At 38.1% G+C, this 24,027-nt stretch overlaps 1 protein-coding gene across 2 annotated transcripts in view; it reads left to right on the top strand.

The window, feature by feature from the left end:
• The window catches only part of man1a2 (mannosidase, alpha, class 1A, member 2), an 83,125-nt gene extending 59,918 nt beyond the window's left edge, over positions 1–23,207 (top strand). For both annotated transcript variants that reach the window (XM_081368317.1, XM_081368316.1), the window contains exons 7-14: positions 5,769–5,863; positions 6,619–6,742; positions 6,820–6,913; positions 15,395–15,510; positions 15,587–15,806; positions 16,084–16,256; positions 19,875–19,990; positions 21,154–23,207. In XM_081368317.1, the coding sequence (XP_081224443.1) occupies positions 5,769–5,863; positions 6,619–6,742; positions 6,820–6,913; positions 15,395–15,510; positions 15,587–15,806; positions 16,084–16,256; positions 19,875–19,990; positions 21,154–21,286 (1,071 nt within the window). In that variant the 3' untranslated portion in view covers positions 21,287–23,207. The remainder of the gene's footprint in view (positions 1–5,768; positions 5,864–6,618; positions 6,743–6,819; positions 6,914–15,394; positions 15,511–15,586; positions 15,807–16,083; positions 16,257–19,874; positions 19,991–21,153) is intronic.
• The last annotated feature ends 820 nt before the right edge of the window (positions 23,208–24,027 follow it).

The raw sequence follows: 24,027 nt of genomic DNA, 5'->3' as shown, positions 1-24,027 counted from the left end.
ATTTGATGGATGAGAAGATGTTTGTCAACTACTCATCTGTGTGTTTGATGTGCTGCAGACTTTGGTCATGCCATCACCTATCAAATCTCCTCTTGGAATACAAATAAGTGAGCCTTCTAGACTGGCATTTCCTTATAAACATATCTGGTTTTCTAGGAGCCTCTGGTTTGCAGCTGGATTGGTCTGTAGATGAATGTATCCAAAAACACTCTGGAAACTGCCAGAAAGTTAACATCATTGAGTGCCGAACAAGTGGTTATATAAAGATTTTTTGGCTTTGTACATCTAGACCACCGGTGTTAGTGTTTATTTTGACATCCCAGCGGCGGTTTTGTTTGCCACACTCATTGATGTGAAATGAGACGCATTGTATGCTGGGCCAGCTGAGAACTGAGACAAAATAATTGGTCAATCTCTCAAAAAGTGGTGTTATTTCATCCCAAAATCAAAAGCAAGGGTGAAAAAATAAATTTAGCACGAAGAGGTTTTGCGTTGTGTTTTTGATCAAAGTTAAAGCAATAGTTCACCTAAAAATAAATTCTGTCATCATTTACTCACCCTCAAGTTGTTTCAAACCTGTATGAATTTCTTTCTTCTGCTGAACACAAAAGAAGATATTTTGAAGAATGTCGGTAACCAGACAATTAGGAAAAACAATCCTATGGAAGTCAATGGGGTTCATTTAACTGTTTAGTTACCGACGTTCTTCAAAATATCTTCTTTTGTGTTCAGCAGAAGAAAGAAACTCATACAGGTTTGAAACAACTTGAGGGTGAATAAATGATGACAGAATTTTAATTTTTAAAGGGATATTTCACCGCTGGAAAGATCAATGTGTATTTAAATTGGGTTATTTATGTAGTAGAAATGTGAAATTATTTTAGAAGTTGGTGCCTTCTAGACTGAGAAAAGCCGTAAAATGTATTTTTGGCTCATGTTGATGAAAGACAACAACTCCCAGAATGCACTTGCTTCACTGCCCTATGAGGCCACTCCCAAGCCACGCCTAGCGGTTATAGAGGGCAGTATCGAAAGAAATTATACAACTAGGCTACTAGTTGTCTCTCAACTGAAAAGACGCCGTTTTATCGTGAGATCCCACCCCGTATGGGCGGGTTGAAAACATGCGGAACGAGCTCCTACTACTGGCTGTAGTCTCTCGCCTCATAACGATTTTGCATCATTGGAGGTTTTTTTCCAGACACACAATACAGAAATCTCTCATCTCAGGGGGACATGAGGGAGGGAAAGAACGGTCATTCGAAAATAATACCGGGTTTCTACTGATACAAAGCTTAATGCTAATTGGTTATGTATACCTTTAAGTTAACTTTTCCTTTAAGTACATTTCCCCAGTATCTTTTTACTGTAATAGGGAAACATTTTCCTGTTACTTATGTTTAAGAAGGTATTTAATTGTATACATCATAGTGAGCATAGTTATACTGCTTTTATGCTGATTTAGAAATTCATCAAACAAAAATTTCCCCGTAATTAGTCTAATGCGAATCACCATTGATAATAATGGAAATGTAAAAAAAGCTTAAAAGTTAACATTATAATGCATTACGGTAATGAGATTTTGGGGAAATAGTTGTTTATTCTTTTTCAGTACTGTAATATTGTAATGAAAATTATTCTGTTCAGATAATTTTGATTTTGACAGTGATTTGTATTAAAAAAAAACATTACAGTAAACTACCAATACATTCTATGCAATTTCACTTTACAAATGTACACAATTTAAATGTCATTTATTGTAGTGAGAAGACTTTTTTTCAATTACTAGAAGTAATAAATAATAGTATGCTTAAATAACGCAAAAAAAAACTTTATAGACAGATATAATTCACTATTTTCTTTTTGTTTTGGGGTGAAATATGTGAGACTTCATTGACACAACAAATCCAGCTGTGTAAACATTACATTGGTGATTAATGGGTCTGAGGAATCTCCTGAAAGCGGCATCATAATATGTAGTTCAATCAAGAGGAGCTTCTTTAATGATGTTTGTCTCTTTTTGACATCTTGTGCATTCTGACTGTTTCTCTTTGTAGACTCTGTTGTGCATCTCTTACATTTGTCTCTTCTATAGCCATGCAGTTTATTTATAAACCAGGAGGAATCATTTTAAATAAAGGCTGAAAATGTGTTTGAATTGTAAATGTAGAAATGTACTGTCGCTATTTGCTTTGAGGAGATAAGAAGCTTTTGACTAAATGCGCATTAACGTTCTCACAGACAACAGCCTAATTTCTGCATTAGACGACGTCTCCGGTGCTGTGATGCTGATGCTCTGATTGGCTGTGCTTGCGTCAGATTGGTGATGTTTGTGTCTGCCTTGATTGGCAGCTCCCAATAGTGCTGCCATGACGACGGATAGAATAAACACCAGGCAGAAGGTTTTTCATAAAAGGCTGCAGATGCACAAACACACCGAGACCCAGAGCAAGAGTGAGGGCAGAAATCCAGCTTTAACCCTGAACCCCTGGGGAATCCACTGTACAAACACTCGTTCCCTCCATTTCCAATGTGTTCCCCATAATCTCTTTATATGCTTCCGTTAGACGTTTAAGGAACATTTTAGGCTGAGGGCGCCATAGTGTATGTATTTGTGTGTGTGTGTGTGTGTGTGTGTGTGTTTGTGTGTGTTTGTGTACAGAAGCAGTATCATGGGGAATGTCCATGCTCATATCCTCATATGTGTAATAACAGGATCATCTCTGGCGCTTATGATCTGCATCAACCAGATTAGGCTTCAGCTTTGGAATCTGCATTCTGGGAATTATACACACACACACACAGACACACACACACACCGCTCCAACCAGTAATCCTGAGGGAAGCACTCATTCAGCCTAAATTAGCTTCTCTCTCTGTCTTCTGTCTTACTCACAGTTTCTCTACTCTCTCACCATTTTCTTGTTCTCCTTCATTTTCTCCATCCTCTGAGTGACCATTTGCACCTGCTTTGTTCAGCATACAAGACTTATTTTTAACACTTAAAAAAATCTAGGTGGAAATAAAATCTTTTTTTTTACTTTGTCCCCAGCCTGGTTTTTCTCAAAAATGGTTTTATTTAGCAAGTTTTCTTTGGTAAACAACACCGCATTGTGGTATTTCTGTCATCTTGTTTTCTTGTGTGTGTGTGTGTGTGTGTGTGTGTGTGTGTGTGTGTGTGTGTGTGTGTGTGTGTGTGTCAGAAATATCTGAAAGGCTGTGTACACTCCTCACACATCTATTCTAGTGAATTGCAGTGCATTTTAATAGACTCCACATAAACATCCTTCAGACAGGCTGGAAATAAAAACCTCAGCAGTGGCTCGGGCAGCTGTGCAGTTTGTCTGAGAACCAGAGGTCTTTTCTCTACTGCGACTTCATTTTATCTTTCGTCCTAAAAACATGATCAACCGCACAGGAGAAGTCTGCCTGTGAGTCATCAGCACAAGAAATTTTCTTGCCATTTTTGCTCAAAAGCACTTGGTGGGATTGCTGAGTTGTAGTCAGACGGTCTCGCTGAAATTATGATGGCCACTGCTGGGGAAAAATTAAATATTGATTGGTGCACATTTGACCAACTCCTCAAATAATATCTGCGCTGTTGGAAGGGTGAAGTCATTCTTTCTGTGTCTATGCGAAAGAAAGAAAGAAAGAAAGAAAGAAAGAAAGAAAGAGAGAAAGAAAGAGAGAAAGAAAGAAAGAAAGAGAGAAAGAAAAAGAGAAAGAAAGAGAGAAAGAAAGAGAGAAAGAAAGAAAGAAAGAAAGAAAGAAAGATCGTAAAACTAATCCATGTTAATTGATCTGTTTAGTCTACATTTTCTGAAGAGACTCGATCATTTTTTATGATGAACAGATCGAATTTAGGCTTTTATTCACATATAAACATTCATTAACACACATCAGTCGTGGTAAACGGAAGCTCAAGCATGTTCGCTTGACATGCAAGAACCAATGAGGTTCATTCTCGTGTTAAGCAGCACGTTTGTGCTTCTGTAAGAATCGATGAGGTTTGTTCTCGTGGGTCAAGCAAGGTTCGGTTGAGCTTCTTTTTATGTTCGCTGATCAATGTTTATATGTGAATAAAAGCCTACATTCAATGTTCATCACGTAAAGTGATCGTGTCTCTTCACAAAATCTGGACTAAAATGCTCAATTCATATTGGAATAGTTTTACGATCTCTTTATGAACTTTTTAAAGCGTCAATGTGTTAGTTGCGTAGCTGTCAACGGAGAGACAGAAAGCTCTCAGATTTCATCAAAAAGATCTTCATTTGTGTTCCGAAGATGAACGAAAGTCTTACGTGTTTGGAACGACATGAGGGCAAGTAATTAATGACACAATTTTAATTTTTGGGTGAACTACCCCTGTAATGGACTCATTGCTTTGAATGTGTCCATCTGCAGCAGCAGTAGTTGTTGATGTTAAACAACAGCTTTTCGCAAAGGTTATATCAGCTCAAATTATGAAATTTATGACAAGGGCAAACAACCCCAGTGCATCATCTCCCCTCTGACAGTCAGTGAGTAAACACATTCAGGTGTGGTGTTCCATACACACCTTGCCTTTCACTCCTACATTCTTTTTATCCCCCCTTTTTTTTTTTTTTGCTCTCTTTGATGCTGCCTCATTGTGCATCATTTCCCCTCTGACAGTCAGTGAGTAAACACTTTCGGGTGTGGTGTTCATTGGGTATTTACTCTGTCTCAAATGTGTGGTCTCCTCTTTCTCTCTCTTTGTATGAGGCAGTATATTCGGTTCCCATCTGTTGAGCTTGAGGACAGATTTTGTCCCTACAGCCAGAGTCTTTGGCGTTAGTTGTCTACGCTGTGAATCTCACAAAACCAATCAACAAACCATGTCTTGGTCACCTAAATCTCACAAAACCAATCAACAAACCATGTCTTGGTCACCTAAAAAAATAAGAATATTGTTTTAATAAAAGAAAACGAAGCCTGTTTCAGAGTCAATCTTTTTTTTTCTTTTTTTTTTTTTCATTGTTAATTTGTGTCATATACATGTTCATATACATAACTGTTCAATAGTTTGGGGTTGGTAAGACTTTTTAATGTTTTTGAAAGAAGTCTGTTCTGCTCATCAGGGCTGTATGTACTTGATCAAAAATGAAGTAAATACTGTAATATTGTGAAATATAACTGTTTTCTACATTTTGTTCATTATTACTTAAAAACTAAAAAAAAAATGTAGAGTATTTTACGGTCAATTTTTCTAAACAATTTAATGCATCCTTGCTGAAAAGTATATATATATATTTAAAAAAAATCTTAATCTTACAACTTATGAACAGTAGTGCACATTATTTAAATTGTATATGTATATTATTATTTAAATTGTAAATTATATGTAGTAGGGTATGTAGGTATGGAAGTATTTGTCTACTGAATTTAATTAAATTTTTATTTAGCAGGATTTATAATCACTTTTGAGAATAATTGGAATTACATAGTCAAAATATTATGATAAAGATAATTCTTTGTTTAATTGTCATAAAAAAATAAAGGTCAAAGAATCTTAATGTTCCTGAATAAGCTACATTTTCATTATGGAATTGTGTAAAAATAATTGTTTATTTCACCCCGGAATCAAAAGAAAAAAGACCCTGACCCATTTTTGTGTGATTCACCCACAGAGTTTTTTTTATAATTATATATCTCGCCTAGAGCTGACTTGACAATGACTCTTTCTGTCCACCTGTGTGCTTTGTCTCCCTTGTGGTTGATAATTTATTTCTCCTCTCTGACTCTTTCAGGTTTTTAAGATGAAAGCTGTCCAGCTGGCAGAAAAGCTGCTTCCTGCCTTCAACACCCCAACAGGCATCCCCTGGGCCATGGTCAATTTGAAGAGGTATGTTCCATACACACCTTGCCTTTCACTCCGACATCCTTTCTCTCCCCCTTTTTTTTTTTTTTTTGCTCTCTTTGATGCTGCCTCATTTTTTTCCCATGCTGCCTCCACTCATTGTCCTGATGGTGACTGCCACATAATGGAAAGCTGTCAGACCTTTTATGTCTGTGAAAGTCCCTGTGGCTTTCTTCCTGTTTAACTCGACTTTCCACATAATTTCATTAGAATGAAATGAAAATTGCTAAATTAAATCCGTAGAGCGCATTGTGAATGTACATTAAGGTTTTTTTCTTTCTGTGTGCGTTTGAGGAGGGAGGGAGGTCAAATCCTGCCTGACACGGTTTTTGTGAATTAATTGGGTGTTTAGAAGAAATTGCTCAGGAACAGACAAAAACCACTGCGCTTTGGGTGTTTTTAATCCTGAGGGAAAGAACAACGCTGTGTTTTATTAATCCCCATTCATATAGAGCATCCTTTCACAGTCTACACACACGCACAGTCTAAGTGAATGGTGTGGATACATTCTAAATGGAAATGAGAAGTACAAGTAGAACACAGGATATTGGTCTTGACAGAGGAGTGATGGGCGGCAGTGAATTAGTTTAAAGCAGGAATGAAGCAGTTGACTCAAATTAGCTCACCGTAATTCTTCATTGTCTACACGCTGTAAAGGTATAAAGGTGGATGTTTGCTTCAGGCTAGTAAGGAACTTGCTGTATGTAAATGTCATGGGTTTTGCCTTCTGCCTTTTTCAGTGGAGTGGGTCGTAACTGGGGCTGGGCGTCTGCTGGAAGCAGCATTCTAGCAGAGTTTGGGACGCTGCACATGGAGTTTGTGCACCTGACATATCTGACAGGAAACCCTGCCTACTATCAGAAGGTACGACTGGCTTTGAGTGTTGTTTAACTATTCAGCCCTTGTGTTTGTGTCCTGTTGTGAACTATGCTCTGGTTTAGGTGATGCACATACGGAAGCTGCTGGCTAAGATGGACAGACCCAATGGGCTTTACCCCAACTACCTGAATCCTCGTACAGGACGCTGGGGCCAACGTGAGTACCTCCCACTAACATCCTGTGTGCTGCACAAGAAACTCTCTCTTTCCACTCTAGAAAAGGCTTTGTATGAATTCCCACACTATGAAATGAAGAGGTTTCCAAACACCCACAACGTGAACTTGATGCTATGATAAACGAAAAAATACATGGCACACACAACTGTTGGCTGAAATCTTGCATTTTTAAGTAGAAGAATGTCCTAGCATTCCCGAATAAAAGATTTCAACATTTCCTTGGACTCTTTCCAATATCTTAGATGAATTTAGTTTTTCTAAATTCGCCATGTTCTGGGATTGCATTCTCCATGAATGCTACATACAGTGCTGCCTTAAGGCCCGTACACACCGTGACGAATATCGGCGCGCGTTATTCGCCAGCGTTTTTCAGCGCGTTTTTTGTGTTCACACCCAAGCGATTTTCGCTGACGATGAGCTGAGTGAACATGCAAATTCATTCCCTGACATTAGATGGCGCTTAATACCACTCCATAACAGTTCTCTTTTATCAAGATTTTTGTAGTCGCTGTCGCGTTTGTCACAGTTCTTTATGTTCCAACACCAACGAGACCAGCAGCTCTACATTCATATTGCCTTGCATCTTCCTCGTCTTTCTTCCCGGCAGTGTTTAGACGCTACTCGGCATATATCTTCTTCGCCGTTACGTATGTGTGCTCGGCAAGACCGTTTTGTGTTTGAGCGCCCCCAAGTTGTGTTTTATTGTAACTTCAGAAGCTCCAGACAAGTGAGCAAAAGCGGCAATCTCATTGGTCGGATAGTTTTTGACGCGGCGCGTCAAACCAAAAAAAACGAACCCGAGGCGTTTTTAAAAAAATGACGCTTTTACGCGTGGCGTTTTTCGCGTCGGTGTGCACACTCACATTGGTGCCCTTTGTTTAGTCACGAGGTGTTAAACGTCGGCGAATATCGCACGCAAAATTCGTCCCGGTGTGAACAGGCCTTTAGATTTAACATTTTGCTGCCTATTGTTTGGAAATGCTTTGTAAGTTAACTGATATACTAGACTCAAAGTATATCCAATATATTTATATTGTTGTCCTTGTCAGGCTCAATTTTTACTTTAAAATTTTCAGCTGACCCCATCACAAAACAATATTTTATTTACTGTATATTTGTAACATTTAACTAGTACCAGAAAGATACATTTTATTTGCAAAAATGGAAAAATGATTCCATTCATTGCAAAACGATACTGATTGGTTTGTATTTTTAAACCCATTCTTACTGATGCTGCCAATAATATCACAGGCCAGTCTTGAGACTTCATCAAAAACTGTTAACCAGCTATTTGACTCTTCCTTTTAGATATACACTACCGTTCAAACGTTTGGGGTTGGTACAATTTTCTTAAAGTCCCCCTGTAGTCAATCATTTTATCCCTTAAAACTCATCTTTGATCACCAAAATTACATAACAGTATTTAAAAGTTTTTTTCTTGAAAAGAAAAGAAAAAACCTGTCATGCCTTAAAATAGCTTGAATGTAACTCTACAACCTTGGCTCATTTTGTATACGCGGTTCTATGAATATGCAAATTAGCCCCACCTCTCGCTCTAGCTCAGAGATCCATTTGTTGACGTGATTGGTTACAACATAGTTTGTGACATAAAAAACACCAGCGATTTCAAACCGCGTCTTTTTTTCACTGCAGTTTTAAAGGGACACTAAGTGGGAATTTCTCCCATCTAGTGGTGAAACTGTATTTTGCATTCAAACGAATAATGCTCTCCAGCGCCTCACTTTTCCAAATGCGCGTTGCATCTACGGTTGCCGTTATGTACCAAAAAGCTATGACAGGATGTCTTATAATAGCACTTCGAGTTTTCCTTCGGGTGAACAGGTTTGTTATTTAAAACAAACTGAAACTTGAATCAACGAAAAAAAGAATGTTACAGTATAAATTACTGACTGTGAAAAACCTTAACTATGGTAGTTAGTAGTAATGCCGCCTTTATTCGTTATATTTTTGAAGTACGTGCATTGTTAGATATCATCATCATCCGTGCCTTCTCTAACGTTCCTTTACTCAATAGCTGATATTCATCAAAGAGCCTGTTTAACTTACTATGAATAGAATAGATAAATAGATATAACTATAAATGTTCTACTGTCTATATAATAAAGTTCACAACAAAGCAATGAAAAATAAGCTTGTAATTAAGACCGTAACATTGACTTACCTGTCGAGAAGAAAGCAGGCAACTTCAGCATCTCTTTTGAAAGCTTTCTCCTGCATTAGCTATCCCGACATTAACCCTTGTTTTTGTAATCTCCGGTCACGTTTCCTTTTACGGTCTATTTTGGACTTTTTCGACGACGAGGACTCCTTATCCTGTGACTCATATGTATGTATGAATGAACGGTGTATAAATAACCGTGCAGTGTGCATCCTTTTAAACTTGCCGCGGCAGTGACAAGCACCTCTCTCTGCTCTGCTCCTCCGCTTCTGCTGACTTCAGTCACGTGACGCTGGCTCTGAACGAAACGCGTTGTGGAAACGCGTTGGCCTAGTACTTTTTGTCCCTCTCTGCTGTTATAGTTTTTCAAGATGGAGGAACTACATGGAAGCCTCCGTGGACCTACCCGTCCCATGTATATAAAGATAATAAATTCTTCGTTTACGAGGATTAGTCTGATCATTGGCATAGGTATTTGTACACCATTGAGGGCATATTTTTGAATAAAAATATTGATTTTAGATAATAAAATACCTAAAAAGCTACATATTGTCCCTTTAAGGAGAAAATACTCAGCAATGGTGTTGACTTATGAATTTGCACATGGTTTGTCTTAAAGCATATTAAAAACACCACATATAAACAACATTAAAACCTTGCTTTTCACCACTGGGGGACTTTGTTTTTGAAAGAAGTCTCTTTGCTGATCAAGGCTGCATTTATTTGATCAAAAATACAGTAAAAATAGAAATATTGTGAAATTATTACAATTTGTTATTATTTTCCATTTGAATATATTTTAGAATGCAATTTATTGCTGTGATGTCAAAGTTGAATTTTCAGTGGCCATTTCTCCAATCTTCAGTGTCAAGAAAAATTTCTTATTATCAATGTTGAAAACAGTTTCGCTGCTTAATATTTTTGTGAAAACTGATGCGTGATTTTATTTTTTATTTTCAAGATTCTTTGATGAATAGAAAGTTAAAAAGAACAGCAAATATTTTAAATATAAACCTCTTCTAACATTATAAATGTTTTTACTGTCACCTTTGAATAATTTAATGCCCCCATGCTGAATAAAAGCATTAATCTTGATATGATTAACAAATCTAATATATAGTGACGTGACACCGCTCCAACCTGAGACTCTCACAGTGGCTTTGGCCCGGCAGGTTATCCTTATTACCGAGTCCTGTTTCGGTATTCGTATTACTGCAATAATCGTCAGAAGAGATTCAAATCAAACGGAGGATCCAAAATATCACCCTATGAAGTGTGTTTATAGACACAGATGATTTTCATAATCCCTCTGCTAGGGTTTATTATTCTATAAATATGAATGATGACAGAATAGCAGCTTATCCTCATCTCCTCACTGATCAGTGAGCTTTAATAAAGATGGGATGTGAGGAAGTTTCTTTATTTATATAATTAGTAATTATGTGTAGTGAAAACACTCCACTGTGTTTTAACCAACTCTTAATTACTGGGAGAGATGAGGGTTTAATTAGTGCCCTGCGTCTTAAGGCTAAACACGCGCATGCACACACACACTATATTCCAGTAAAGCGTGCGTGTGTGTCTGTCCAAAGGGGTAAAATGTAATTAAGGTGCACTAGAGATCTATTTTCTAAATGAAAACTCAGTGTGAGTGACAGGCCAATAGAGAAGAGAGTATCATTCCCCCTCCCACACTGCATCTGCCCCATGGGCTCTTAAAGGGACGGTTCACCCAAAAATGAATATTATCTCATCATTTATTCTCCCTCATTTTATTCCAGACCTATATGGCTTTGTTTCCTGTGTGGAACACAATGTTTTCGATTTTTTTTTTTTACTCATTTTGTATTTTCTATACAATTTAAACTGAATGGACATCATGTATAGCCAGGTACTGAAAACAAGCAGCTTGGACATTGTGCTAAACATCATCTGTTGTGTTCCACACAAGAAAGTAAGTCATATGAGTGAGTAAATGATGACAGAACAATCATTTTTGTGTGAACCATCCCTTTAACATTATAACTCTGTCACTCTGTCTGTACAACTTCAGCTCCAGGGGCCTTTAGGTTTTAGATCCACATCTCGTCTTCAGCCCATCATTCTCTGTCTATGACCTGTCCGCTCGCTGTCGGCGAAGCCTCTCTGTGGAGATTTCCTGCCTGGATCTTTGATTGTTACTCGAATCCACCCTGTTGTTTTTTTTTATTCAAAGACTTTGACTGCATTTACTTTTCAGTGTAGGCCGTTAGGGAGTTGTGTTTGATTGGCAGAAGTGAAAATCCAGGCATTCGATGAATGGCAGCAGTGCCAGAAAAGGCTGTGAAATAAAGGCCCAGATGGTTTATGAGAGTCTGACTGGGATTTTTGGGAGTTTGAGTCTGAAACGTCTCTGCTTCAATCAATCTTTCCACTTCCACAACTTTTATTTTTTTTTCTGTCTCACTGCACATCAGCCTGCACCATCTATGTATTATTCATCATCTTAATCGATGATAGTGTTTGTTCTTTTTTCATATTTATTATGATTTCTACCAAATTCTTTTCTCTGCTACTCGTACACATTCGCCTCTGCCCTTTCCCTTTCTCTGTACCTTTTTTCTCTATTCCTTTTGCTGTCTCTGAGCAGCTTGTTTTCTTCTCTCTGTTGTTTTCAACCTGTCAAGATTCTCATAGTCAACACTTCCTGTCTGAACTTTATTTTCTTATAATTCACAATTTTTCTAGCTCTAGCCAGATTGTGTTATAAGCATTTCTTGCAAAGGCAAGCATCACTAGAACAAATCTCTAATGTTACATATTAGTTATGATATTTGACACCAAACTCATCCTGCACTGTTTGTCCTAAGGGTGTAAATTAAATGAATTCACTATGTGTTGAGGAAAAGTGTCATATTACTTTTGTAAGCAATTAAACTTGTGCTTTTTTTTGCCTAAAAATCCCTGAAGTATCAATTTAAGGTGGCCATATCTGGGGACTGGTATATCATAGACACATGGGCTCTTTTGAATTAGCACAGTAAGCCGTGCCCTAGCAACCACAGAATACCTTGGCAACCACATGGCAACAGTTTGTGAACTACCTCCAGTATTATGTTGGCGGCTTTGCATTTTTTCAGTATTCCAACATGTCTCACCTCCTGTGCGTGACGGGCTGGTAAGAGTTTCTTACAAGTGGTCTGTGATTGGACAGCTCTCTCTCACTTTCTCTTCAGTGTTTTTTTTTTTTTTCTCGTTTTTTTTTTCCCATTCCCTTTTCCCTGTAATTTTTTTCTCTCCTGTTGAATAATTCATCTCAGCTTCTACGTCTCGCCTCTTCCAGGCCAGTCCCTCGCATCCATTAGCATAAAATACATCTTTAACTTTGTCTCAATGTCTCTGTAAAGGATCTCTCATAAAGTGCTTCAGCCTCCTGCCTCGTTGCTGCCTCGTTGATTTATTTAGCTCTCACTCTGAATCAGCTATTGCAGATGCAATTTTTAGCCATGTCACTTGTGTGTTCACACCTCTCTCGTGTAAAACCATCACCTCTGCATCTGTTCTCCACCCCCAGTCTCCTCTAAAGACCTTTCATAATGTTTTTTGGCAGCTCATCTCCTGAACGCTAGGTCTCTCCCAGCAGGCTGAATGCAGAACAGCTCGCTAGCCCTGGCAGCTATGAGCTGTGACAGTGCTAATGGGCTCCTTTCTCATTCTTCCATGCACGGGTGTAATTTCCTTTGCACTTTTCAAAATCCTGTTCGTGTCCCCCCAACTTTCAAATTAGTTTAGGATTTTTTTTAACCGCACGCCGTCATCACCACGGAGGAGCAGGACCGAGCAGGACACAGAGACCCTGCCTGTGTCAATGCGCGCAGCCGCGTCCAGGAACGTCGCTTGCACACACTAAAAATACCTCAATTAAAGTTATAATGAGCAGGTGCTGTCTGTGAATGTGGACAGATATATGGACAGACAGACATATAATACTTTATTAGGTGAATGTATGGATGGATACCATGGATAGATAACTTAGACAAATACTATGGATGGATGGATGGATGAATAGATAACATTGATGGATGTATATAAAATAGATTTGCCATAAGTGCCATCTGAAATTTTCTTATAGAATGATAATTTTTATCAAGATCCTATATTTAAGTTCAGTAATTTCACTTAAATGGCAATGAAAATGACCTATTAATTGTCATTTAAGTGAAACTACTGAACTTAAATATACAAGCTTGATAAAAATGATCATTCTATAAGAAAATTTCAGATGGCACTTAGAGGCTTTTGCATCTGAACTGTATATAACATACAGTAGATAGAAAGATAGATAAACTCAATCTGTGTTTGCTGTCAATTGCACCATAGTTTAATATCAGAATAAATAACCTAGTGCCTCTTTTTTAATATTCTGTTTTTGTCCATGTCTTCAATATACCTGTCTTAATTTCAACAGTTCCCTCCGACAAGTCAACACAGATTGTTTACATGTTCTGTTGTAGGTGCCCATTACAAGCCATTACCAGCACAAATGACTCCCAGCCTGTCAAACACACACTCACTCTGCAGTCATTAGCTGTCAAAGTGGAACACGCACTCAATGGCTGTGTTTATAAGTGATTAGGTGTGTGCTGGTGTGTGTCCACACTGAATAAACGCCAGCGAAAACATGCTCACTTCAGCGCATTTTTATTGTAATGAGAGTCCGTGTCAAGCCTGAATACACTTTTATAGCAGCATTCAGGCACATTAAAAGACTGAGCTTTGAACAGACAGTAACCAAAACTGAGCAAGTTGAATAACCACGATTGTCTTTTCTTTCCTCAAGTGTAATGCATTTTCACAAAATTAAGAGTTTAGTTGTATCTAATTAGGCTAACTCCCTTTACTCTAAGCTTAAAGGGTTAGTTCACTCAAAACTGAAAATTCTATCATTAATTACTCACCCACTTGTCGTTTCAAACCCGTAAGACTTTCGTTCGTTCTTTTTTTAAGAAATCTGAGAGCTTTCTGTCATTGACAGTCTACGCAACTACCACTTCCAAACCCCAGAAAGGTAGAAAAGGCATCATAAAAGTAATCCATGTGATTTAACCTCAATTTTATGAAGCGATGCGAGTGCTTTGTTTGTGCCAAAAAAAAAACAAACATAATTTACCACTTTTTTAAAATAGGAGGCGTTTGAGATCAATAGTTTATAAATGAAGTGGTATATGATTTTTTTTGTGTGCAAACAAAGCACTCAGGTTGCTTCATACAATTGAGGTTAAACCACTGGAGTCACATGGATTACTTTAGATCTTTCCTACCTTTCTGGGGCTTGAAAGTGGTAGTTGTGTAGGCTGTTTATGGAGGGACAGAAAGCTCTCAGATTTCCTTAAAATGATTTTCATTTGTGTTGTGAAGATTTACATTTACATTACATTTATTCATTTAGCAGATGCTTTTATCCAATGCGACTTACAAATGAAGAGAGCAATAGAAGCCGTCAAATCAATACTAGGGCAACGATATGCAAATATTGTGAGCAGTCTCAGCTTTTTTTGTAATTACCATTAGCAACAAGCTACAGGACATTTTATCATCTTATTTTTTCCACCTCATTCCTTTTAATTTGGCCTAAAATGTCACTACTGTGCAGGTATTTGTGGGAGGAACATTCTCAATCTAGAGCGCATTTAAATTGCATAGAAATCTGTAGTGCAGGATGAGCCATCAGTATTGTTTTCTTTAGATTTTTTGAAAGAGAAAGTCTTTTAAGTTTCTTATTCAATAATACAGTAAAAACTGTATTATTGTAAAATATTATAACAATTTAAAGCAACTGTTTTTCTATATGTATTATAAATTAAATCCATTTATTTCATTCCTGTGATGGAAAAGCTGAATTTTCAGCATCATTACTCCAGTCTTCATTGTGTCACATGATCCTTCAGAAATCATTCTAATACTCTGATTTAGTGCTCAAGAAACATTTCTTATTAGTATTTTTAGTTGGAAACAGTTGTGCTGCTTAATATTTCTGTGGAAACTTTTTTTCAGCGTTATTTGACTAGAAATTTCAAAAGAAAAGCATTTATTTGAAATAATAATTGCTTTTACATTATTATTCTTTTACTTTATCCCAAATATTTCTGTCACTTTTAATCTATTTAATATGTCCTTGCTGAATAATGAATTTCTTTCTCATTAAAAATCTTGCAGACCTCACATTGTTGTGAAAGTGAATACCTTAGAAAGCTAGTCTCAGCTCTCCTTGGTTTATCCTGGTTTCTCTCTCTTGCTCTGCAGATCACACGTCTGTAGGTGGATTGGGTGATAGTTTCTATGAATACCTGTTGAAGGCCTGGCTAATGTCTGACAAAACCGACACAGAGGCACGCAAGACCTACGACGATGCCATCGAGGTGAGGGCTGCTGGTTGCCATGACAACTTGTGTTCTTGTGTTGTGCGTGTTCTCTGTTCATTCTCTCTTTCTGCAGGCTATCGAGCGCCACCTCATCCGTAAGTCCAACGGCGGTCTTACTTTCATCGGGGAGTGGAAAAATGGGCACTTGGAGCGTAAGATGGGTCACCTGACTTGCTTTGCTGGGGGCATGTTTGCCCTGGGGGCTGATGGGTCGCCGGATGATAAAGCTGGGCACTATCTGCAGCTCGGAGCAGAGATTGCTCACACCTGCCACGAAAGCTACGATCGCACTGGTTAGTGAATAAGAGGGGGAAGTTTGAAGAATATTAAAATAAACCACGCATCAGATCTCTGGACTTCAAATCTAATTTGTAGCATGGTGTGTTGCCATGGTAACACTACAGGTTATTTTGAGAGTGTGTCATTTCTATTTCACACAACTTGACTGAGAGACTGTGATTGATTGCAGCTCAGCCACAAGCTCTCAGACAGATAGTTTTTACATTTATAGCACGAGGGCCGAAGACTTAACTAATAATGCCAAGCTCATAAACCTTTTATTGTTTGCAGTACTGAAGCTCGGTCCAGAGGCCTTTAAGTTCGACAGTGGGCTGGAGGCCGTGGCTGTGAGACAGAACGAGAAGTACTACATCCTGAGGCCTGAGGTCATCGAGACGTACTGGTACATGTGGAGATTTACCCACGACCCCAAATACAGGCAGTGGGGCTGGGAAGCAGCGCAGGTCAGCACATCCCTCTACCTTTCCTGATGCTTCCATCTCTATGACAGTAACACAGAATACTGATGAACAATAGGGCAATCAGTACCATATCGGTAATTGGCCGATATTAAATGTATTGCTGTTAGGGTTAATAGGGGCTGTGTATTGATATTCCACCACTCCGACATTACATTTCTCTGTACTATACGTCGTTTGTAATGAATTTCTTAAATGAATGCCTCAATTACTGTAGGCCTATAGATAACAGTTATGAAATGCATGGCTTTAAAGTAGTAGGCTATAAATAAACGTGACTTGACTTGACTGGATAGAGCTTTTGCAAACATATCCACATCACTATGATCAGATGCTTTCTCACCGCTGTTATTTTGTGTTTATTTTGTTATTGAGAGGAAAGCGTGCAGCACATATTTACATAATCGGCGCTCTCATCAGCGTGGACGTCGGTGTGTTTGTTTACAGTATAGCGCTGTGAAGGAATTTCAAGTTTCTTTATCCATTAGCAAAAAAACTACAAATAACTTTTAAAAATAGATTCTTCACTCTCCCTTTCAATTTCTTCACCTTCATCGTACTTAACTTCGATGTTTACTGTGCATTTAGGTTATGTATAATCTTCACAACCATTGACCTATTGCTTATTTCACATATTCTCAAACCAGCATATCACAAAGAGCATTCTGGGTTTGAACGAGCGGAGCAGAATCTTCAGAAAGCGATCTCTGTTCCGGTGGAAATATTACCACTCCGCTCACATGCATCATTTTAAAAAAAAAAAAATTTTTTTACTGTATTAATATATAACATTTTAAAAATCGCTAAAGAGATTCAAATGAAGATTGCAGTTAATCTGGAAATCTGTTTTTACTGGATATTGGGTAAATATTACATTTGTCTAGTATCCTCAGAATGGAGTGCCTAAAACCAAATATTGTATATTTAATTGTGGATTAGATTACTTTTGCCATTTATATAACTGCAATTTAAAGGGATAGTACTAGATTACAGCAAACCCTTTAAGAGAAGTTTTGTGCTATACTATAATAAAGGTTACATTTCTATTTTACAGACTTTAAGTCGAATCTCAAAATAAAATGGTTATCCATGTTTCCTACACTGCATTTATAATGTTGGGATGCCTGTATTGAATAAGCATTACGACAGTGATTCAATGTTGACAATAACTATTGAGCTTTTTAGCTTGTACAGCGTTGTTTATCATCCAAAACATGAAAATAATAATCGGCTTGTGTCAGTTTGAATTTTAATATCAGCGTAACCCAGTTCTGCAGCACAAAGAAACTGTTCGGAAAAAAGTTCGACTCCCTTTTCACCGGGCTGGTATCTCCAGCCATCAGAGTTCAGCCGGATATCAGAGACAGAATAAGGACAGACTGAGTGTCTGGCACAGGATGTTCCTCAGTATCTAAACCCATATCTCATCGCTTTGATATCCATCTGTAGTCCCAGTCGCTCTATCTGTGGCATCTTTTTGCTGCTCGTTTTAGTCCTGTACCTCTCCATCTGTATTTTTTAGATGCATCCCTGCCTTTCTTTTGATGATATTATAATGCCAGTGAGACCTAGGCTGTGTTTTTAGGGAAGTGTGTTTGTGTTTTTTAGAACAGTTTCAAAGTGCTCTTGAGAATGGAGCGTCATTGTTTTCTCTCTGATTGGGTGTCATTGTTCTGCCGTTACAGTACTGTTTCTCTGCATTTGGGCTTCTTTTGATGAGCCACTGGATGCCTGGGCTCTCTCTCCTCCTCTCCCTCATTGTCACTATCCCCATTTCTGTCAAAGAGAGCAGAATAAAGCTCACTTGTTCCCGATCACCAAAGTTCCTTTGTTGCTATTGCCCCTTTTTCTTTTCTAATTTGATCATTTTCTCTCTCCGGCTCTCTCTGTGCACCTCTTTCTTTTGAGGGTCTCATCGTCTCTTCTCTTTGCGATCCTGGCACTTTTCTTTGGTTAGGTAAATGGTGATGTTTTGATCTATTTGGTGAGCGTCTCTAGGATTTTTCCCAGTTCTCACCATATCTTTGCAAGATGGCCAGTTGGAAGTTAAATGGCTTTGGTTTAATGTCGTCGGCTTGACAATTTGGTTATTTGAACTACTGTAGTGTTTGCAGAGATGTTGTTTTATGGGGGAAATAATGTCATTCTGTCTAGGAATGATTATAGGAATTAATGGACAATTATTTTCCTTTTATGGCCGATGACCAATTAAAACTTAAAATCAGTTGTTTTAAGTGCTGCAATTTAATTAAGGCATCACAGAATTGCAAAGTATAGTATGAAAAGTTCTTTTTGCTAATGATTATATTTAAAAGTATTATTAAATTAATGTTTTCAAAGATTCAAAGGTAATCTAAATGGAAAATCGAGGAAAGGGAGCTGAGCTGAATCTCTGTTGAATGGGTTAATGTGAGTTTGGATCAGGCCAGCTGCTGTTGTGTTGTAACAGTGTGAGGTGAGTCCTCCGTGTAGCAGCTGTTTCAGAAAGATCTGCTCCATGTAGGTGAGCACATCATGCCGTGTTTTCCTGGCACAGATGGCTTGCATCACTCCTGCCTGCAGAGGCTAAAGCAACGGTAATAGAGCATTATTGGCTCTTGGAGAAAAAGAGCAGCTTTTTAAGTTCTATTTCTGGCTTGTCATTACTGTGAGTAAACAGTCGTGCATTGATTTGATTTGCAGTCACAAAGTGGGGATTAGGACAAGGTTTCACTTGATACTCACATACTGTTTAGACAATCTTTCTGAGCTAATGCACAGGAAAAAGTACATCTGGAACTGACCTAGCCTTAGTTACTCACCAATTGCCTGGTAACTTTATTAGAAACTGCAAGATATTACATAGTTGAATTGAATTTGAGAACAATAGTCTGATGCTCACAGTTTTAAGAAATCAAAGACATAGTCATGATGACTCAAGCATTAACAACCTTTACCATGAAATGTTCATCTAAGATGCTTACATTTTTTTTTTTTTTTTGCCTCAAGAACATCACGTATGTGAAAAGATTTCTCACATTAAGCCAACAAAAACATAACAAACTACACTGTTTGTCACAAATATGCAAGAAAAAAATCTTTGTGATGGGGACACATGTAAAAATTGAGTAAAAATGTTTGTAAAAACAGTACCGTTCAAATGTTTGGAGTTGGTAGGGAAACAGTCTATTTTGTCCACCAAGGTTGCATTAATTTTGTATACAGTAATACAGTAAAAACTGTAAAATTGTGAAATATTATTACCGTTTAAATAACGGTTTTCTATTTTAATATATCTTAAAGGGATTGTTCACCCAAAAATGAAAATTCTGTCATCATTTACTTACACTCAAGTTGTTCCAAACCTGTATGAATTTCTCTTCTGCTGAACACAAAAGAAGATATTTTGAAGAATATGGGTAACCAAAGTTTCTGGTCCCCATTGCCTTCCATGGTATTTTTGTGGAAACCTTGATACGTTTTATTAATGATGAATACAATTTTTTATTTATTTTTTTATGATGAATAAAAAATAAAAAAAACTTACCGACCCCAAACTTTTGGATAGTACTGTGTGTGTGTGTTTATTCTTTCTGAATATAACTTTCTTCTTCTTTTCTGCAGGCTATAGATAAATACTGTCGAGTAAGCGGAGGTTTCTCTGGTGTTAAAGACGTCTACTCCTCCAACCCCACCTACGATGACGTCCAGCAAAGCTTCTTCCTGGCTGAAACGCTCAAGTAAAAGTTGTTCCATTTACTGATGTGCATAACGCAAATACACATTATTATTGTACATTAAAGGGTTAGTTCACCCAAAAATGAAAATTCTGTCAGTAATTACTCACCATCATGTTGTTCCAACCCCGTAAGACCTTCGTTCATCTTCGGAACACAAATTAAGATATTTTTGATGAAATCTGAGAGCTGGATCTCTCCTCCACAGGCTTCTAAGATACTATGCTAGTAACTTGCTGGCCCAGAAAAGGCATTAAAGACATCGTTAATATAGTCCAAGTGACTCCAGTGGCTCAATCTTAAGTTTATAAAGCAACGAGAATACTTTTTGTGCGCAGAAACAAACAAAAATAACATTTCATTTCCTTCTCTCTGGGCCTCGAGTCTTTTCACGTAGTGTTTTTGCGCAGCGCATCTGTGTTGCACGTCACCACGTAGGATCACTATTGGGCGACTCTGGTCATGTGTGTGATACGTGGTGTCGTGCAACACAGACGCCCTACGCTTAAACACTACGTGAAAAGACTCGAGGTCCAGAGAGAAGGAAATGAAAAGTGGAATATAATAGTCGTTATTTTTGTTTGTTTTTGCGCACATAAAGTATTCTCGTCGCTTTATAAACTTAAGATTGAGCCACTAGAGTCACTTGGACTATATTAACGATCTCTTTAATAGCTTTTCTGGGCCAGCAAGTTATAGTATCTTAGAAGCCTATGGAGGAGTGAGCCAGCTCTCAGATTTAATCAAAAATATCTTAATTTGTGTCCCGAAGAAGGACGAAAGTCTTACGGGGTTGGAACAACATGAGGGTGAGTAATTACTGACAGAATTTTCATTTTTGGGTGAACTAACCCTTTAAACAATGTAATAATGATCAGATGCTACTATAATGGTTAACATTATTATGCAACATACAGATGATAGCACTGTGAAAAGCAGTGACTATCAGCTAAACCAAGTAGGATTTGCAGAGGAAATTGGAGTGGAAAAGACAGCCAGTCATTACTGCAACCTGCTGGTGCCATTGAGACACTGCAGTTTCTCACAAATGTCTTTTGAACGGGATACATCAGATCTGTGACTTAGTTTGGAACAGTATCAGGTTAATTCTATGATCCCTGCGTGTGTGTGTGTGTGTGTGTGTGTGTGTGTGTGTGTTTTTGTAGGTATCTATATCTGCTTTTCTCCGGCGATGAGCTGCTGCCTCTTGAGAACTGGGTGTTCAACACGGAGGCCCACCCTCTGCCCGTCCTGCACCTGGGCAACATCACCCTGCCTGGCAGCGAGACCCAGCGGTAGAGCGGACGCACCGGGGGGGCGCTCTCCCCCTCACTCGCCCCTTTTTCTATACGCCTCCCTCCTTGTGAAAGACAGCAGCTGCTAGTGCAAAGGAGAGGAGAGAACTGTACCCACCAACCACTGTCTCCTCCTGGACTGTGAATCATGGGACTTCAGTGAACGGAGGAGACCGAACTCTCTTTATCTCTGTCTCTCATATATTCTCCGACGGACAGACTGCCGGATTGATCATGTGCGTCTCTCTCTATTGTGGCCGCTGGTCTGACACACACTGTACACACATTTGCGGACATAAAGACCTTCTGAAATGGATGTGCATTTCTCACCAGGGAAGGATTTTCACAAGTTTGTTCGTTCGTTCTTTTTTTTTCTCTAATTTGGCGGTGTTTCATGTCATCAGCTCAGCTCTAAATCACTTCGAAATGGTGGATAAATTGTTCCCGGACCAGAGCCTTTCACTTTCTGAGCCGGGCTCCTGGAGACAGCAGATGTTGGGTTTGACCACCTGTGAAATCTTTCTCCAGCTGAGGTTGAATTTAGGCCACAGGCACCCAGGGATGTTCTTTTCTCCAGGATTTCTCTTCAAACGATGTCTCTGTTAAGGTTAGCGGGTAAAAACAGACACGTGCTGCTATCGAACAGATGCTGCCTGTGAGACAGTCACCACCGTCGTTCCAGAAACCCGCGCTTTTCCGTGTCTCTCCATTCCTCTCTTTCTTTTCATCCTTTCTGAATGCTCAGTTTCATTCTCACTGCTTTCTGAAACATGGATGGGTTTTGCCATACACTGTATCAGTAACACTTGAAGCAGCAGCAGCTGTAACTTGTGAGAAGTCGCAGTGCTTTAGATGCTAATTCTCACGGCCATCACCATTTGTTTCCATTTGTCGACGGTGTTAGACCAGACCAGATTTTTTCAACAGCAGTTTTACCACTAATCGTAGCCAACGAGATAGAGCTTTATATATATAAATATGGGGTTTAGAGTTCAGAAAATACACTGTGTGTGCCCTGTACAAGAAACCCAGAGTAAATGAAACACAAAAACCAGTGCAAAGATTTTGAATACAGTTGCATAACAACAAAGCCCATGATGTAGGATGTTTTAGACTTGGTAATACTAAACTGAGGTCAAAGACCTTTTTTTGTCATTCCTGTTTCTGTTCTTTAAAGTCAAATGCATATCTCTGAATATTTCATGTAAGTTTTTACATGACTTGTTCCATGAATGTTTCGGTCCTGGGCTGTAAACATTGAGAACCGGTGGTGGCAGACAGACACAGATTCCTGATATCAGATGATTCACTCAAGTTTGATCAAACAGCTAATCATATTGAAGTTTTTTATTTATTTAAAAAAAATAAAATTGTCTTATTTGACCTTTAATGAATATTGATTCAGTCTGTTTGGAAGACGTGCTCAGCCTTACGCACTCCGACTCATGTTCGTTTGTTGTAATCTTCTATCGTGTGAAATGGCACATCCACAGAATATTTCATGTAGTTGATCGATCGGAGAAGGAAAAGTTTATTATTTTCTCATCTTAGGTCATGAAGAATCTGTTTGAGAATCAGTCTTTCAAAAAGACTTGAGCACCACTGGGTGTCATCGAAGGGTCTTTCTCTTTATATCCTGTCGTTTCAGTTCTTCAGTTTCTAAACCGCGTCCTCTCCTCACCTCTAGATGGCAGAAGTGGTGTCCCATTTTCTTTTTTTCCCCAGTAACATGACTGACTAATGGTGAGTGAAGCCCAGGCCAACACTCTTCCCTGGTGCTGCTGGGTGGGTTTCGAAAATGCTGTGTTCTGTATTTGTATTTTTACTGAACAAAAAAAATAACTGTAAATATGTTTAAAATACCACACAAATTCAATAAAGATGTTACAAAAAGTGAATGGAATAAAACAAAAGCTTTTATTGTCAAGTCTTTTCTTACTGACTCTTACACTTCCAGTGGATGTCATAGTTCAGGAGGATCTTTTTTTTTTTTTTTTTTCTAGTTGTTTTTTTCTACAATCATAGAAGATCAGGATATATCAAGAAAATTGAAAATCAGAATAAAAATCACTAAACTTCTTTAAATGACAGAAAAGCCATGGATGTTTCTGTAGTGAATATAATTTTCAGATTTATGCTCACATTGGACTGAACGCTGAATCCTCCATTGAGCCATATTCAAACCGTATCACTCTCAGAAAAAAAGGTACAAAAGCTGTCACTCAGGCAGTACCTTTTCAAAAGGTACACTTTTGTACCTAAAGAGTGCATATTAGTCCCTCACAGGTACATATTGGTACCAAAAGTGTACATATTAGTACCTAAATGGTACATTTTAGAACCTTTTTGAAGGGTACTGTCCCAGTGACAGCTTTTGTACCTTTTTTTTCTGAGAGTGAGGATGAACTTTGAGCAATTTAAACACTTTTGTAAGATACAAACACTATTGATCAAAAGAATGGGGTCAGTAATTGTTTTTCTAAAGGAATTAATTCTTTTATTGAGTAAGGGTTCATTAAATTGATCAAAAATTTACAGAAGATTTATATTTCAAATAAATGCTTTTTTGAACTTTATTCATAAAAGAAATCTGACAAATGCATCACAGTTTTAGTTTTTACAATTGATGAGTGTTTATTGAGCTTTATGATGCTGAAAGCACAGCTTTACAATCACAGGAATAAATTACATTTTAAAAATGTTCAATTATAAATATTTCACAATGCCAAATAAATGGAGCCTTGA

This window comes from Scardinius erythrophthalmus, assembly GCF_964197995.2.
Source record: "Scardinius erythrophthalmus genome assembly, chromosome: 6".
NCBI classification, from domain to species: domain Eukaryota; kingdom Metazoa; phylum Chordata; class Actinopteri; order Cypriniformes; family Leuciscidae; genus Scardinius; species Scardinius erythrophthalmus.
This window is presented reverse-complemented; position numbering and strand designations above follow the sequence as displayed.